Source organism: Epinephelus moara, chromosome 19 (assembly GCF_006386435.1).
Source record: "Epinephelus moara isolate mb chromosome 19, YSFRI_EMoa_1.0, whole genome shotgun sequence".
NCBI classification, from domain to species: domain Eukaryota; kingdom Metazoa; phylum Chordata; class Actinopteri; order Perciformes; family Serranidae; genus Epinephelus; species Epinephelus moara.
In genome coordinates this window covers 16096457-16114317 of record NC_065524.1, presented here as the reverse complement: position 1 = coordinate 16114317, position 17861 = coordinate 16096457, and the positions used below count along the sequence as shown (strand labels likewise).

General features: G+C 41.4%; 1 protein-coding gene across 1 annotated transcript in view; it reads left to right on the top strand.

The window, feature by feature from the left end:
• Nucleotides 1-15: 15 nt before the first annotated feature.
• Nucleotides 16-17861, top strand: part of kif16bb (kinesin family member 16Bb) — a 32238-nt gene continuing 14392 nt past the window's right edge. The window contains exons 1-15 of the mRNA XM_050071939.1: nucleotides 16-141; nucleotides 213-276; nucleotides 356-466; nucleotides 1979-2095; nucleotides 2885-2982; nucleotides 5305-5417; nucleotides 5506-5648; nucleotides 5982-6150; nucleotides 8432-8560; nucleotides 8763-8938; nucleotides 9058-9123; nucleotides 9207-9266; nucleotides 16313-16432; nucleotides 16566-16617; nucleotides 16721-16858. Of these exons, the coding sequence (XP_049927896.1) occupies nucleotides 95-141; nucleotides 213-276; nucleotides 356-466; nucleotides 1979-2095; nucleotides 2885-2982; nucleotides 5305-5417; nucleotides 5506-5648; nucleotides 5982-6150; nucleotides 8432-8560; nucleotides 8763-8938; nucleotides 9058-9123; nucleotides 9207-9266; nucleotides 16313-16432; nucleotides 16566-16617; nucleotides 16721-16858 (1603 nt within the window). The 5' untranslated portion in view covers nucleotides 16-94. The remainder of the gene's footprint in view (nucleotides 142-212; nucleotides 277-355; nucleotides 467-1978; nucleotides 2096-2884; nucleotides 2983-5304; nucleotides 5418-5505; nucleotides 5649-5981; nucleotides 6151-8431; nucleotides 8561-8762; nucleotides 8939-9057; nucleotides 9124-9206; nucleotides 9267-16312; nucleotides 16433-16565; nucleotides 16618-16720; nucleotides 16859-17861) is intronic.

The window sequence follows — 17861 nt, the reverse complement described above, 5'->3', positions numbered from 1 at the left end:
TCTTCACGCGAAAGGCGGACTTCTTTTTCAAAGCAGGAGAAAACCGGCTGAGAAAAGTGTCTGTTTAATGTGTTGTGTCTGATTTTGATCAGTAATGGCGTCAGTGCGAGTCGCGGTCCGAGTCCGTCCATTGAACAAAAGGTAGGTAGAGTGACTGCTGTTATTGTCTCTCTGAATCAACTCTGATGCCACTCACGTTCACGTCTCCACAGAGAAAAGCAGTTATCATCGAAGGTGATAATTCAAATGAAGGGGAACTCTACATCTATTTATAAGGTATTTTATCACACAAAACGCCATTATACTAAATTAATTAAGTTTTTATTAAGAGTGGGCTGTGTATTTCAAATTGTAGCCTTCACCTGTTCGAGGGGACGAGCTGAAGGGCAAAGGGAAGACCTTCTCTTATGACTTATCATATGATTCAACGGACAGAGGAAGACCCACATTTACATCCCAGGAGAGGGTATCTGTATTCTTATGTTTAGGGGAGAACTGGGCTGGTTGTCACATGGCTGTTGTTGTGGCCTGTTAAAACATGTTGGTAGCCCACTGAAACTTTCAGAATTGGGGTCAGAGGTCACCTACAAGGTTATAGTTTTTTTATGTCATAGTGTAACTAGCTCCCACTGTTGTTTCTCTTCTAGGCATACACACATTGAGTTCATTATAAATCAATTATTGGTGTGAAAAGAGAGCTAAAGTTTAGATTTAAGTATTTCTAGAAGTTTTTTTTCTTAGTGAGGCTACAACATGTGGTTGTTGTTGGCTTAAGCAGGATTTATACTTCTGAGTCAAATAGATGCCGTAACCTACGTCATAGCCAAACGTGCACTTCCCTAGAAATGTAACTACACCTTGCAGCAACGCAGACCTCGCTATTTTTGTAAACTGAAAACCATTTCCCTCAATACAAGTTTTATTTACTTTAATTTCACAGATAAGGAACAATAAATTGTGAGGACAATAAAGCCCCTACAAAATAACATTTTAAGTCTAGGGTGTGATTTATTCTGGCTTCATATGGGTAGAGGAAATCTCAGAGAATCGCTAGGCTAATTATTACAATGTAAAATGACATAAGCTTGTGCTAATAACGTTAGCATGTTATATTTGTTTGGAAAACGTCTTTAGTAAAAGACAGTTGTTTTGTTGGTGAACCTTGTGAGCTGTAATGAAGCTGAATTTTGTAACATTACCTTTGTTAAATGTTGCTTAGTCCCTGGCTTCACATGAGTAGAGGAAATGTCCGCTAGCTGCTAAGATAATTTACACAATGTAAAATGCCATAGGCTTGTGCTAATAACATTAGCATGTTGTATTTGTGGGCAAAAAGTGTCCAGCAAAAGACAAATGCTTTGTCTGCGAATACTGTGAGTTATAGTGAAGCTGATTTGTGTACTGGTGTTTGTATTTGTTGCTATTAAGCCATGTTTAAATTGTGTTTCAGAGCGACACAGATAGACCACCGCACAAGTATAAATGCTCACAACAGTGAAGGCCACGTGCGAGGCTACGTCGTAGGTTCTGCGTACAGCTGATGCAGAAGTATAAATCCACCTTTGGTCGCTAGCAAAAAACTGCAGATGGGGATGCTTGTCATATTCTCTTCAGGGAAGATATTGTTCTTCATAATGCTATATAAGGATGAAAAACTTGAAAGCTTTTTTCTGCTAATGTTCTCTTGATGCATGAGCAGCTATTTAACTTTTTAAATTTATCCATATTCATCCATATATCTTTAAAACAGAATAAGCTTAAGGAGAGTAAAGTCACTGTGTTCCTACCTAACATTGTAAGCTGCCATTATACATTGAAAATCTATTTAGGATACAGTTTTTGAGGAAATAAAAATTAAAATAGAATGTGACAATAAACCCAATTCTCCCCTACTATCTGTTTTAACATTTTGCATTATTTTTTTGTAGTGTGGGACAATGACCTGATATTTTAACTAATTTTTTCTCTGCTGCTTCAGATTTTTCATGACCTGGGGTCTGATGTCCTGAAAGCTGCGTTTGAGGGTTACAATGCCTGTGTGTTTGCCTATGGCCAGACAGGCTCAGGAAAATCTTACACCATGATGGGTCATACAGTAAGGCTCTCTATCAGCTGTCTCAGCACCCTCACTCAGGTTAAAGGACCATTTTTAATTTATCTTGAGAGGTAGCTATCCTATAAACATCTGTGGGTCGTTTCCAACTTGCATCTCAAACAGGCCCTGTAAATAAGCCCCTCAGTCATCACGGACACCCAGGATGTCACAATATTCACAGCACTGTAAAGCTTACAGTGCAGAATACCCCAGCAGTCCTAACCAAGTGTGCACAGAGCAGCGACTCCTCACCACATTAGAAACTGACTGATGGCAGCCTCATCACACATCCCTCCCTGTCTTTCCCATTTATCTCCATGTTTCCCCCCACTAATCAGCAAATGTGATGAGGCCAGCAACCCACAGCTTTTCTCTCCTCACCTTGCGCAGCAATGGAAATTTCACATTACCAGCAAGCTTTCTGCTTGTCTACCAGGAGACTTGTGCAAGGTCATCAGCAAAGCTGCTGTCAACATTCCAGATAATTATATATGGCTCTTAATGCTTACTATCTGTTACTTTGTAATTAAAACAAGAGGGCATGCAGCTCGGAGTGGAATTGCTTTTATGCTTCAGTAACTCCATATCAGATGAGCTGTTGTTTGTGTTGTTCAGCAGTCTTTGCATGTGCTGACTTGTGGTCACGGCATAGCATTGACACCCAAATTAAGAGAACATAATAGGAGCAAAGATGATATTGTCATGTAAAAGTAACACTATGTATAACATTATCTTTTTGAGCTCTGAAAAGTTCTAAACGTGACATTTTCTACCTTTTTAATTTGCCAGGAAGATAAAGGGTTAATCCCACGGATCTGTGAAGGCCTGTTCTGCGAGATATCTCGTAGAAGCATGAGTGATGCCGTGTCATTCCGCACAGAGGTCAGGTAAGGGACCTTCATATATGTGCTGTAGTAACTCTTCTTTTTATCTTCAATCAATCAGTAAACTTATAAAAATTTAAAAGATTCCAGGACAATATTTTGCTTATGAGAATTTTAGAAATTAGCAGAGGCGGTGGACAGACCAATTTTTTTTTGGTACTTATATAGAGTTGGAAAGGAAAAATTGGTGTGTGGCAAATGGTAACAGCATTAAATCCAAAGCTACTGTCGCTTATGTTGGGATGATGCTCCTCTTTGAGTTGTTTTCTGATCTAATACTAAGAAAGCCTACAATTGCAAGCCTTTTTTCAGCACCACTAAGACCATTTTACTCACTGAGGAAAGTGTGTTTAAAAAAAAAAAAAGAGAGAGCATGTATATGACCAGCCTACAAAGAATCCATGCTGGGATCAAGACTTCAAATAGACTGATTTCTGTCATTTCAATGTAACAGTAAGGCCTCAGTTTGTCTCTTATACCCCTGATGCAAAGGTGAAAACAGTCAAAAAACTATGGTGCAAAAATACGCAGAAACAAGTTCATGCCTGATTGTCATTATTTCAAAACTCCTCAGAGCTGCAGCACATTTCATGAGTGTAACCACAGGTGTCATGATGCACACGGGAAAAACAAACGCACTGTTTGCAGCTATCTACTTCCAGCTGACAGTGACTAGGCCTCCAGTCACACTTATGACGAAGCATGACATAAACAACGCCATCTCAGTTATTGAGTTGTTTCCTGTTTTTTGATGTTCTTTCTTGTATTTTTCAGCAGTATGGTCTCAGTTTAGATATGATGGTCGTGCAGATAAAGGCCTTCATTGTTCATTTCACCGAGCTAAAATGGTCATGTAACTTCAGAAAATTGCGTGACTTCACCGTAATGAAGTCATTTAAAATCAGAAAAAGACAACATTAAGGTTTATTACTATAATCAAGATCCTAGGTGATATCCAGTCTCAGCACAATTGTTTCATGATTACATGTCCCAGCTCTGCTCCTAAATGATTATGTTTGGAGATAAAATTGAGGGTTTGAAGCCCATCAAGATACTGTGAAACTATTATTTAGCCATTTGGTATCATGTGTGCTGCTGGCACATTATTTGGGTTTAATTCAACTCCAGAATTGGATGTGATGTGACTGGCTTGGCTTTATTTTAGAAATGTTGAATAGCTTGAAAATGACCACGGGATGGCTTCTGACAGATTACACCTTTTGTACTGTTTTTTTTTTTTGTTTTTTTTGGTATATACCCAGCAGAGGTGTGAGTTACACGTTGTCTTCCAAATACATTTTCCATAAAGTGTGATTGTCAGTGATGTTGAAGTATCACCGTCACCGTTTTCTTGCAGACAACATGAAAAACACAGATGTGTTTCAAATGTTTGGTTCAAGATATGGTAATTATTAAAAATGCTTTGATATCCCTGATACACATATCATAGATTTAGTGACCGTACAATAGCAGTGTAAGGCTTCATGTAGTAGTTCACCAATCACGACTTCATGGGGCTCCAAATTCTGAACAAATTTGATAAAGTGCATGATTAAATAAGGATTATGAGCCATTAAAGAAATTAAACTTATAGGAATATTGGGATAGGACATGTGTGAGATTCCTGGCATGGCATCTACCACTTGTCAGTTTTTTTCTGTCAATTCCTATGGTCATAGTTTCACTTGCCCATAAATGAAACCTCTGATTGTTGTTGGTTTCTCTTGTGCAGATAGCTGTAAAACATCATATGTTTTGTATTCATAGTTTGAATCACACAGTATGTAACTGGCCTTATAATCCTTCCTGTGCTGTTATAGTAGTAATAGCAGCTACGCTTCAAGTCATTTAGAAACCATCTAATATTGTAACCCGTCTGACTTCTCAACTCTGTGCCAGAAAAACAACCTGAATGGCTCCATCCACATGATATGGTCTCTACCATTTTCATCACTGTCACGCTCCCGTAAAGCCTAATTGCTCCATGCCTTGCATTGTTTTTGAATCAGCCACTCAGACTAGTCCTTTTGCTTCTTGCACACACCCAGTTATTGATTTGAAGTACTCTGCCGAAACCTACTTTGCATGTATTTGTTTATTCATTGCCAATGCAAGCAGAGCAATGCATGCTCAATATGCACAATAATTTGGCTTTAAATCTCCTGTGCATTTCTTTTCATAGTAGACGGTGAGTATAGCAACTTGTTTTGTTCTCATTTGGTGCTGTGCCACTCACATATCAACACTGAAACCCTTCATTAATCATGTGGCTTTGTGTGTAATCTCAGACCAAATTTTGCATTTGTGTTTCTGTCTGGGCCCCAGCTATTTGGAGATCTACAATGAACGTGTGCAGGACCTTCTCAAGAGGAAAACTGCACCCGCAGATGGAGGCTTGAGAGTGAGAGAGCACCCCAGGGATGGGCCCTACGTAGAGAGTAAGACAGGGCTTTATTCTCCATCCCGTGCCTCTCTCAGCTTGTGTGAAATGCATAAAATGTAATACAGACCACAACTTGTGTGTAGATCTGTCCAAGCACTTGGCACACAACCACAGCGACATGGAGGACCTGATCATTCTCGGCAATGCCAACCGCACCACAGCCAGCACAGGCATGAATGACCTCAGCAGCCGCTCTCACGCCATCTTCACCATCAGCTTCACCCAGGTGAGCTGCAGTGCTTAAGCGCGTCCTCGCTGCCATGTCTCACATTGGCAGTTTGAATTGGAGTTAACATTTTTTCTTAAGTTTCCTTGCAAACTGTTTTGGTGTTAGTAAAGGCCATCCCTCAAGAGCTGTAATTAGCCTTGTTTATCCGTTTTATGTAATGATCATTTTCTATGTTTTTAGGTTGTTTTTTTTCAGTCTTCAAAGGCCTTTTTATTTTTTAGATCTTAAGTAGCACTTTTGTCGTAATGCCCGCCCATCAGTATTCCTCTGTGATGTTGCCTCTTTTGAACTAGACGGAGATTGCTCAGTGATTTTTTTCTCATGCCACAGGCGCATTTTGACGCAGAGCTGCCACGTGAGACGCTGAGTAAGATCCACCTGGTGGACCTGGCAGGCAGCGAGAGAGCCGATGCCACACGGGCCACAGGCACCAGGCTGAAGGAAGGCGCCAACATCAACAAATCCCTCGCCACCCTGGGCAGTGTAATCTCAGCTTTGGGTAAATGGCAGTTACAGTTTGACTTACACACCATGATGCCACATCTTTATCTAGTATTGAGCAGGTCAGCTCAGTAACAGATATTGATAAATGACTGTATTCTGTGCTAGGGCTGTAAGTTTTCAAAACAAAACGCAGTGTGGGGGTTACTTTTCTTACATTTTTATTATCTTACTATATAACGACGAAAACTCTGTCTGTCTGTGTCTCTGTTCCACGTTTTTCTCCTCACTGACTTGGTCAATCCATATGAAATTTGGTACAGTGGTAGAGGGTCATGGGAGGATGCGAATGAATCAATTGGCCAAAGCAGGGCACTATAGCAACCGATTGAAATTGCAAACTTTGAATGGGCATATCTCATGCCCCGTATGTCGTAGAGACATGAAACTTTGCACAGAGATGCCTCTCCTCATGAGGAACAAATTTGCCTCAAGAACCCATAACTTCCGGTTATATAGATTTTCCGCCATTTTGAATTTTTTGAAAAACACTTAAAATCAATCTCTTCCTAGGAAGTTTGACCGATCTGCATGAAACTCGGTGAACACAATCTAGGGACCAATATCTAAAGTTCCCTCTTGGCAAAAGTTGGAAAACTTACTAAAACTGAGCTTCTGTAAGGCAATGAATATTGCGGAGGGCGTGGTTCATCACATAAAGGTGTATAACATCTCAAGGGTTTCACCGATCACCACGCAACTTTGTAGGCATATGACCACACATAATCTGAGAGGACCCCTCCATTATTGACCCCATCAAACAAAATGGGGGCGCTAGAGAGCTAATTTCTTATCTAGGCCTAACCGCCATCGCTGTGGTTCCCCCTGTGGCCGAATGTTTGTTTGTTTTCTAATTATTGGTATGACTAAGTCATGGTATGGTATGCTGTACATAATCACGGAAATTTTGTCAGTCAGTCATTCTGTCTGTTCCACGTTTTTCTACTCACTGACGTGGTCAATCTATGTGAAACTGCACATAGTCATTGAGGATATGCATAGGTAGAAGGTGACAAAGCTATCAATGGGTATGGACTAGTAGAATTTTATGTTTGGTTTCATTTCAAATAGTTCTTTTCACTATTTGGAGGAAAATATTGTCTTGTTAAAATTGTAGCTGGAATTTAACCGCTGTTGTTCGAGGGGTAAGAATGAGAAGGGCATAAGTGACATTTAACCATCTTAACAGGACAGCCAAAGCCAAAAATGACCCTACTTTTCCCCAACTTTATTGAATTTACTCTTCAGTATTAAAACATCATAAACATATGGATGACAATATTTAATGAATAGTATTTTGACATATATTAAATTATTTTTTTTAATGAGAAAGTGCACGTACACCCTTTTTGGCCCCAAATAATTTAGCTTCTTTCTTTTTCTCTTTAGTGCTATGTCCTTTGGTTTTTGATTAAGAACTCTTGATTGGTTAAGATTTCACAAGTACCCCTTTGGCAGTAGAAAGAGCTCATTAGGAACTTTCATTTGATATATATATATATATATAAAAACTCATTTTTGCCCCAAATGTCACGTACGCCCCTCCACTTCTCACACCTCGATTTGAGCTTATGATAAAATGAAAGAAAAGGGAGAGAGAGAAAAAAGAATACAAGAACAAAAGAAAATAAACAGGTGGGAGGAAGAAAACCTGAGGGCTTGTAAAAGGACCCCACTTAACACTGAAATTAAAGATGGCTATTTTTGCCTACCACAATTTACAAACAGACATGAATATATTTTTAAATATCTAAAAAAAAAATTTTTTAAAAATTGCCAAACAAGTAATATTAGAGATACGAAAAAAATACAGAGGTGGAGGGAAAAAAAACTCCAAACAATTTCCATACAAGAAAAACTGGAGATTAAAAAAACAGAAATTTCAGTAACATTTGCACTGTTGACATACACTATATCATAACTCATTTACATAGTACTGTACTACATCAAGAGGAGTTGCTTAAGAGCTTTTTTAAACAACAAAAATGAGAAGTGACTGCGAAGTTGAGCACAAAAGCTGTTCCATATAATTGGAGCTCTGTACCTACGTAATTGAAAACTGGCCAAGGTTAGCTGGCCAGGTTTATATTAAATTTTTATTAAGTGCAAACTAGTCACACTTTTTAAGGATTAATACTGACCCTTCCACCCCCCTCACCACCACCACCACCACAACCACGAAAATGGATCTATAGAGCTTTAGGTTAAAATATTACAAATTTTACTGGAACTGCAGTTTTTTATTGAGTCAGTGTTTTCTCTCTGTGTGACCCCCCCAGCTGACCTCAGCGTGGGAGGACTGTCGACGAAAAAGAAGAAACAGCTCTTCATTCCTTACAGAGACTCTGTGCTGACATGGCTACTGAAAGACAGCCTTGGTGGAAACTCTGTGACCACTATGATAGCAAGTATGTTCTGTAAATCAGCTGACACCAGCACATTTCAGGCTGTTTCCCAAAAGTGCACGTCCCCCTGTCTTTATTCTTGCCTATGGTGAGATAAGTGATAAAAATAATGTTAACCACATAGTCCTTTTTTTGTTTTTCACGTTCTATCTCACCATTGCTCATCCACCTGTGCGCTTCCCACCCCGGGGGCCTCTCACGGCAGCCATCTCTCCTGCTGATGTGAACTATGCGGAGACCCTGAGCACGTTGCGCTACGCCAGCCGGGCTAAGAACATAGTGAACTCTCCCACAGTGAACGAAGATGGCAGCGTGAAGGTGATCAGAGAACTGCAGGCAGAGGTTGCCAGGCTCAGAGGACTGCTGGAAGAAGCCAATCAGGTGCTGTGTGTGTTCAAACTCACATAAAAAACCATCAAGCATACTACAATATGTATGTTGACAGTCTTTTATTCAAAGGTTACACTGTAGGTTGGCCTGTCTTTTTACTACTACTCCAGGTTTCCCATGGGGAGCCATCTTCCTCCGTGAAGGTAGAGGAGGAGCTGCATCAGAATGAAGCAAGGGTGAGTCATCCTCTGCCAAATGGAAAGCGGGGGGAGGTTTGATGGGCTCCTGTGTAAACAATACACCTGCTATTCCCCCTCAGGTCCAAGCACTGACCAAGGAATGGACCAGGAAATGGGGCGAGACTCAAAGTATTTTGCAGGTACAGCAATGTACAATTCATATATTAAATTGTCTTTAAATGTAGGAAAACCAGACATTGCCTTCCACAAAGACTACACCATTGCAAGCTGTGATTGTTTTTGTTTTAACATCCAAAATTCAACCACACATTTTTAAAAAAAAAAAAAAAAATGTGATGTCTTCCTTAGTTTTTCTGCGTCCCTTACATGTGTGACTAAACCCACCAGATCATCCAGCCACCTCCACGATACTGTTAGCCCCAAGCGAAAGGAGTTAGAGTCACCCATTTGTTTAAATAAACTATTCTTTCAACTCACAGCTAAAGAGGCCAAGTGAGCTTTGTGCCGACATCCTGGGGCCAATTTAACTTCTGTTAGTTTGATTCACAAAAGCCCGGTACTGTGTGTTTGATTCTTGGACATGAGCTGGAGGATAACAAGGGAGTAACTGGGGAGAATGGCTTGATGAATTGCCTTATTTCTGTGATCCAGTTTGGTGTAGCGCTTTCATTTAATCTGATAGGACTATAAAGACAACCAAAGACTCGCAGCAAAACTCTGTAGTTTGACATCGAGGCATTTTCTTTAGTACAGAGCTGGGTAAACATTTCAGAGTAAAATGTGAGATACCCATATTCACAGTGCTATTCTTTGGCGCTTTGTTGTTTCCAGACAGACAACAGTTTGTTAGGTGCACTTGTTACTTATGTTTTTGTTGCTTGCCTTGTTTTGTAAACCCCCATTTTCAATTTAGTAATGTGACAAAACCAATTTGTATTTCATTTTCAAGTCCAAAATTGAATGTATTATTTTGTGAGGAATAATGTAAAAATGATGCCATTTGAAGCCTGGCACAGAAGGATATATGTAAGTAAAACAGAAGAGTGCATAGAGTGTGAAGGTTTGCTCTATTAATTTTAATACTAACCATCAACAAAGCGGCAGGCTCTCAGCAGCAGTTTTGACAGATGCTGCTGCATGCAGTAAAGACATCCTGCCAGGTGGTGTCACTGCAAGTCTTGTGAACAGCCCACAGCCACTTCATGGAGTGGAAAGGGTAATGAGAGTAGAGTCAACCTGACATTTAAATTTAATTTTCCATCTATTTAGGTTTAAATGGCATCCAAAAGCTGGGCTCTTGTAATGATCGTGAAGTAAGTGTGTGTGACAGTGTTTGTGGAGTTTGACAGAAAAGAAACAGAGCAGCCTTCTCCCTCTACCCAATATGGTTTCTCTGAGGCTGGGACAGGGTGGCAGCAGCATCCTCTTACAAGACCCCAAGCTGCAACAAAAAAAATGCCGCAGTATGCCAACCCGAGAGTTTACACTGAACACTTTTTCCTCTGTTGAATTTGTGCCCAACCTCCCAAATAACACCAAATGTCATCTGTTTGGGACTCATCGTACTCAGCCAAGCAGCCTGTTGCATTATGCATTGAACTGCGAAGCGTGCCAGTCATGAAAAGTATGCAATGACTTCCTGTGTACATCGTACATGCTTAGCAGTACATTCTCTTTAGCAGATTTTGAACTGTTATGTTGATCTGGCCTATAAAAGATTTGTGTGTTCCTGGCTTGTAGATCCTGCACCAGAGTCAAGCTGCACATTTAAGAAGACATTGTGTAATTTTTGAATACCCTACTTATGAATGTTGGCTATATGTGTGTTGGATAATTAACATTCCGAATCTGTACAGTGGTTAGCAGGTGACATTTAGTGGCTCGACAGCCCTTTTATTCATGACAGTGTATTGGAACTCATTAGCAGCTGTCACCGCTCCTAATTAAGAGGTCTTGATTATTGACATATGGCACTTTCGTCTCTGACTATCCGGCATATTAATTAAAGTTACAGTGTTGTAAATCTGTTTGCATGGTCAAGCAGTGATGGCTTTATGCTCGGAGGCAACATCGTCCATCTATACCGGCAGAGCTGAAAAATATGCCTTGTTTTCAGCTGGGCCCATTCATGTCGGAGCACCTGTTATGATGCATGATGCAATGTGACACCTAGGAGAAAAGGCCACTGTACCGGTGACCGGCAGGCTCACTGTTGTTGCCGAAGCTCTAAGTGTTTGATGAATGACTTTATGGATTTGACATTTGTCTTCCTGTGCATTTGCATTCTGCTCAGACGTTAGAGGTGGTGTCTTTGCTCAGCTCAGTACAGAGAAGCACATCCAGCCCCAGTTTGAAGTTGGCCGTCTGAAAATTCAGCACACGTTCTTTGCAAACAAAAGCTTAATCACATCTGTGGAATTTATTTAAAGTAGATTTTTCTTTCTCCTTTTTTATCGAATGGCCTTCAACATGTTTTTAAACAGAATGGTTCTGATATAGTCCAACCTTGAGTGTATGGCGTTATACATAGTGGATGTTCCCGATCTCTTGTACATGTTTTTTTAAATTACTAGCAGTCTTCTCCAACTCCTCAAGTCTCATATATTTTGTGTTTTAATTCAGATGATGCCGTTGCTGAGAGCTAGATTAACATTTCTGCTTGGGCCGTAAGGAGACGAGTTGACCAAGAGCGGTGTAAACAGAATTTTGAATTCTGTATTCAAAGCAGATTTAGAATGCAAAGTTATTCATCGTCAGCTTCCCAGATTGGTTACAGGGCATGTGGGAAAGAGAAAGTAATTAATATGAGATGGATTCCACAGCAGCCTCTTACCAGACAGAGACGGCAACAGATTGAGAGAACAAAAAAGGCAGGAAGAGGGTAAAGAGAAATGTTGTTCTACTTCAGGGGTATATGTATATGCGCACACACACACACATGCACACACACAACCACGCACAGATTTGTGAGTAGGTGTACTTCACTTGTGGAGTTCTGCTCCCCAGCCAGCCTCTCAGGTCCCCTTGTAACACAGCGGTGGGAGGAACCTCCATTTCAGTAAGATAAAATGAACCACAGTGTTTCTTTGATCCCAGTGGTCTTTGTATTTCCCAAACATGCTGCAATCAGCACAAAGACACAACTTAAGCCTTGAATGCTGCGAGCCTGCTGGCTCTGTTTAATGTCAATTTAGCTCGTACTGTCAGCAGTTATACATCATAGTATGTCATTATAGCATTTCATGACCTTTACATATTCTTATCAGCAGCTTGCCTTTGATTCTTCACATGCCAGTAAAACTCGGCCCCAAACTAGATTGACTTTCTTTTCCTAATTTAATTCAGAAGAATTGGTTATTATCCGGCCATGTTTGAAACACACATGGCGAGCACATGTTTCATAGGTGTCATTCATGCCAACAAATCTCCTGCTGGGGCCCTGCAATCAGCTGCACAAATAACATTTCACATTCTTTCAACAAATGAACGATACAGTACAGGTCCTAAGTCTTATTACTTATACAGTAATAAGACTTATGTACAATAGATGTTGAAATTTTAGCCATTACCTGATGTGAGTTGCAGAGGAACACAAAGCAAGTTTGTCAACCGATCAGGAGCCCAGAAGTGCTTTCACCAAGTTGAATTCCTCTATAGTTTTTAACCACAAGCTGCATGCATGACGACATGCTGATGTCTAGCATTAAGGGTGTAGGTTTTGTTTCAACATTGGCAGGGACATGAATAATAATAATGAGTACATTTTATTCATAGAGCGTTTTTCATGGTACTCCAAGACACTTTACATTAGAATACAGTAAAATACACACATAATTCATACGTTAAAAGCCGTTTTTAGAAGATGAGTTTCGATGAGTAATTCGGAGAGGTCAGCAGAGTCTCGAATGTATTGGGGAGAGAGTTCCAGGGGGAGGGGGCAGCTATGGAAAAGTCTCTGTCGCCCAGGTCCGGTGCTTGGTCCTGAGTGGTGGGGTCAGGAGGTTGGCATCAGAGGAGCGGAGGCTATGGGAAGGAGTGTGGCCGTGGAGCAGGTTGGTGAGGCAGGAGGGGGCGTGGTTATGGAGGCTTTGAGTGAGAAGGACTTTGAGTTGGAGGCGGTGTGGGACAGGGAGCCAGTGGAGGTTCTGGTGATGTGATCATGGGAATTGGTGAGCAGACAGGCAGCATAGTTCTGGATATATGTATGGATGGTGTACCATAAAGCAGTGGTTCGCAACTGGTGGGTCCCAGGTCCAATCTGAATGACTTGTGAACATGCCAAGTTTGTAAAAAACACACTTTATTTTGAAGTACAATGAATTTCCAGCACACAGCTTTTATTTTGAAGTGCCGTTCCCTGCTGTAGAGTGAGTGACTGACGGAAAGCTATATGACAGAGACAGCAAACTAGCTCAATGACATGGCTAAACACAATTTGACACTGAGTACATTGAACTGTGTGGACCTTGAACAAATGACTGAAGAGAAAGCTGCAGCAGTTGGGAATCACTGCCACAAAGAACGTGTGGGGTCCTCAGCCAAGAAATTTTGAACAACAAACACTTTCTTGCATTCTGGTATATTTTTGCACTAATTTATGCCTTTTCTGCACTAACCTATGGTGAAAATGTCATTTTTCACCATAGGTTAGTGCACCCCTGTCCCCCCCCCCCCCCCCTCTAAAATCTATGCATATAGCCAGAGTGCTTATAAAGCTTTTTGCACAACATTTATATTACAACAAGAACAACAACTCTCTGGTTAAGATTCTGCTTTCACATATAGCACACACGCAAAAGCAAAGAGGTGGGTAAGGAACAGAAACAACTGTTAATAAGATGCCAATTCATTTCTGTCAGTAACCGTAGCGGAATATAACCAATCAAACAAAAGGCTTCATGCCATTTAATAAAACTGTCCATTGCCTTTCCCTTCATGTGTTATTCATTTGAACTTTTAGAAAGAGCAGTAATCTAGGATATAAATGCAGCTCTTTCAAGGAAATTAACCTTTTTAATGTAACCGAGCAATTGAAATGCGTTTTTTCTCTGGCTTGGATTCAGTACCTGCTTATCTGTTCTGTTGGCAAGTTGCTCCACTTGACAAGGCTGATGGGCAGTCAGGAAAGAAGGATTGGTTGGCCTAGTATGGAAGTGTTTTGAAATGCATATTAACCAAGTCGGGAACCTGAACTGTCAAAGTGCTGCGAAAAATCCATTAAAAATTCTGCCCAACCACAGATGATGGCTTTTAATGGAAGCCTAAATGCTGCCCGAGCCTGGCTGCTGGTCCAGGCCACAGTTAATTACAGTATGTTCACCAGCTGCCTCAATCTGAAAGCAGACTTTTTTTTGTCCTCACAGCACACGCACGCAGACTGACTGACTGGGCGTGGTGAGGAGCAACTTTCTCTGTTTTGTGCGTGCGAGTGTCGGGAGAAAATAAGAGGATCTCCTCTGCTCCTGTTGTCTGACGAAAGTGACACAGTGCATTAATCTGCCAGGCTGCTCCTCACCTCCTAATGAAGTCTGTGAAGAATCCCTTTTAATTAAGTACAGGGGCTGGGGTCGATGCCTCTCCTTCTTCATTAGAAAAAAGGATTTCTCCCATCTCACAGCTGCCAATGAGCGAGGTGGTGCCGGTGGTGGACACGTCTCTCACTTCGCGGTCCAATCTATATAAGAGAGAGTAGGAGGAGGTTGAAAGAGAGGGGAACTAGTTTATGCAGAGTGTTGCCTCTGAATCCTCCATATGTGAGATTTTCTGCTCTGCCTCTTGGGGAGGTACTTATGATAATCCATGGCAATGTGAGGCATTAGTCCACCAGCTTAACAGAAGAATACTGATAGGGCCACTCATGCTTGGGTAGACTCTGGGTTATTGAACCACAGCCATTGCCCTGGGAGGAAAAGGTTAGCGGCCTTGAACACTTTGCCTAGAGTGTTAAGTTTCCCTTTATGGCTTAATTCAGTGTGTCTTTTGAACCCAGCAGGTCATCTAAGGCTAAGTATTTCATTTCTTCTTGAATAATTGGCAAATTAACTGCTCAACGAACTCATTCTGTCTGCAGCCTGTCTGGCCTTTTCTAAAGCTTAACTCACAAGTTAGAAATGAAATAATACAAAATGACATTTTATACAAAGTTAAATGAATATCACCCCCTGACAGGCACACATGCTGTAAGGTGGTGTGACTCATGCTTTTGAATTTCCCCAGCAACAATAGTTGGAGGCAGTGAAGCGGTGTGTGGAGCAGATCAGAGGTTTAAGTGTGGCTGTCCTGTGCTTTAGAAATGGCTTTCAAGGATTAAATCAATTTCTCGACTTCTTATCGTGTTTCTGTGAAGAGGTGCTGTAACACCATGAAATGCATATTTATCAGGGATTTCTGGACAAGCAGAATGGATTAATTTCTGTCTGACTTTTGAGTTGTGATGCAACTGCAGTGTTGCTTTCTGTGTTGCTGTAATGCAGTATTAATCAATAGCCTATGTGAAATATGGACGTTGAATTGTTTTTCATCATTTGCTTCTGAGATTTGGCATTTATGCAAACACATGCCATGTTTTATGGGCCAGGGAAAAATGTAAAATGCCCCTATGAAATAGTCTTACAATGACCGATCTTACTGCAGTTATTCATAGTCCTCAATAAGTAATACTTATGGAAAAGAAGTGCTCTATGTTTAAGCGTCCACTTCACATGAGCCAGTAAGGCACATGAATTCACTCCAGTTTGACCTCCATACAATACTTTTATCCGACACATTGTAAATGACATGAAGCTACCTGAAGTTTGTTGCCGTTATCTGAAGTTGACACACTTTACAAGCTCAGGAGTATTTCATTAGTAACATACAGTGTTGATAGCTATGTATCAGTAAAGGCAATGGTGCATGGTATACAGCCCACCTCGTGTGTGTGTGTAGGTGGCGGCACGGCGTCTGCTTCGCCCACTGAACACAATGTACAGTTTGACTCTCGCCACGATAATCTGAATGATTTATGGCATCTCTCTTGCCGTTAGCCACTCTGCCGCTTCATGGCGACACATGGTTGGAACGCTGCTATTCTGCTTGGCCTTCAGGCAAGGAAGAGCAGTCATAAAGAATTCAGTTTTCTGCTGGTTGCCATTAAATGTCTGTCAGCATTTTTGTTTTATATTGTGTGCCATTCTAGCTACAGGCTATTGAATACTCCTCATGGTATATTCTCTGGTGTATACAGGAGGATGCTGTGGCTCTGAGGAAGGAGGGGAGTGGAGTGGTCCTGGACTGCCAGTTACCCCATCTGATAGGCATTGATGAAGACCTGCTCAGCACTGGAATCGTCCTGTATTATTTGAAAGTGAATCTGAACTTTATATAATTCACACATTACTTTTTATTTGTCTCAAATCATTACCAGCCAAGGTCCAGTGCTTTTGTTAATTGCTAAACAGCTTGCATATTGTATCACGACCTTTTAATCTTTGCCGTAGGAGGGCAGAACCCTGATCGGGAGTGACGAAGCATCATGCAGTCAGGATATTGGTGAGTCAAGGTCACTACACTCTATTCCCAGCTGCTGTGTTATCCGTTGGACTGAAAGTAAGCAGTATTTCTTTTTACGCTTTCATATTTAATTGTGTTGTAGTGCTTCACGGGCCTGGGCTCCTTGGTGAACATTGTGTGCTGGAGAACCGTGCTGGGACTGTGACTCTGATCCCTCAGGATGGCGCACTGTGTTCAGTCAATGGCTCTGTGGTAACTGATCCCTGCCAGCTGACTCAGGGTAAGCATTTCTGCAAAGATTAATATGCTCCTGATATTCTTTAATGAACACGAGGGGAGGAGAAAAAAAAAAGCAAGGCATGTCTGTAATAATGAAGATTTCTGTCTCAGATTCCCAATTATTTGGCTAGTGGGAGGCAATAACACGCTGATCCATTCTGAATGCAGTTATATGAGATCACTGCATCACATCTGCAAATGAAATCCACTTTATGTCCCTGGCACCCCCACGGCAGCGCACTCAGGGCATGAGTGGATTGTGAACACAGCTCTCCACAGGGCAGATGCCATTTCTCTTACTAAACATTTTGAAGGGCGAGGGACCCCAGACAAAGCTCCAGACAAAGCCCCAGGCCCTCCATTTAATTGGCAGATGGAGTTGATAGGGCCGACAGGTTTGAAGTGGGCCAGAGCATTAACCTTTCAAAGGACAGAGCCAAGCGGAGCTGAAACTCCTGCCCCCCGAGCAGCCCGTGTTCGCCGGGGCTGGGAGCTTTCGCCGCTTACTACCTCCTCATCCACACTACTTTGCTTCCCAGAGATAATAACTGCACACAGAACCAGGCAGCGCAGAGCCTGGCTACGCTAGTCTCTTTTATAACCATTTCAATTTATCCAATATCCCCTTCAGAAACGGCTGCATCTGAAGCTATTTTCTTGAACAAATGATAGTAATTTTCAGTCCAACAGCAGCTGGAATCCATCACAGGCTGCCCTCTCAGGTGCTTTGTCACTCGTCAGAAGTCATTAGTAGTAGCAAGATTAGTATTTGCTGTGCTGAGAGAGAGGAGGAGGAATGAAGAGAAGACCCCGAGAAAATCTGCGGATGTGGCCATATAAGCGTGAGTCTGATATATAAACCCTAATATCACTTCAATTTCTATAGCTTTACAAGACTTCTCAAGTTTCCTTGGACCATTTTCATCCACCGGTCTAGGTCACTGCCAATCACATTGGGGATTGTGTTCTTCATGGCAGTTCATTCACTTTACCTCAGCAGAGGA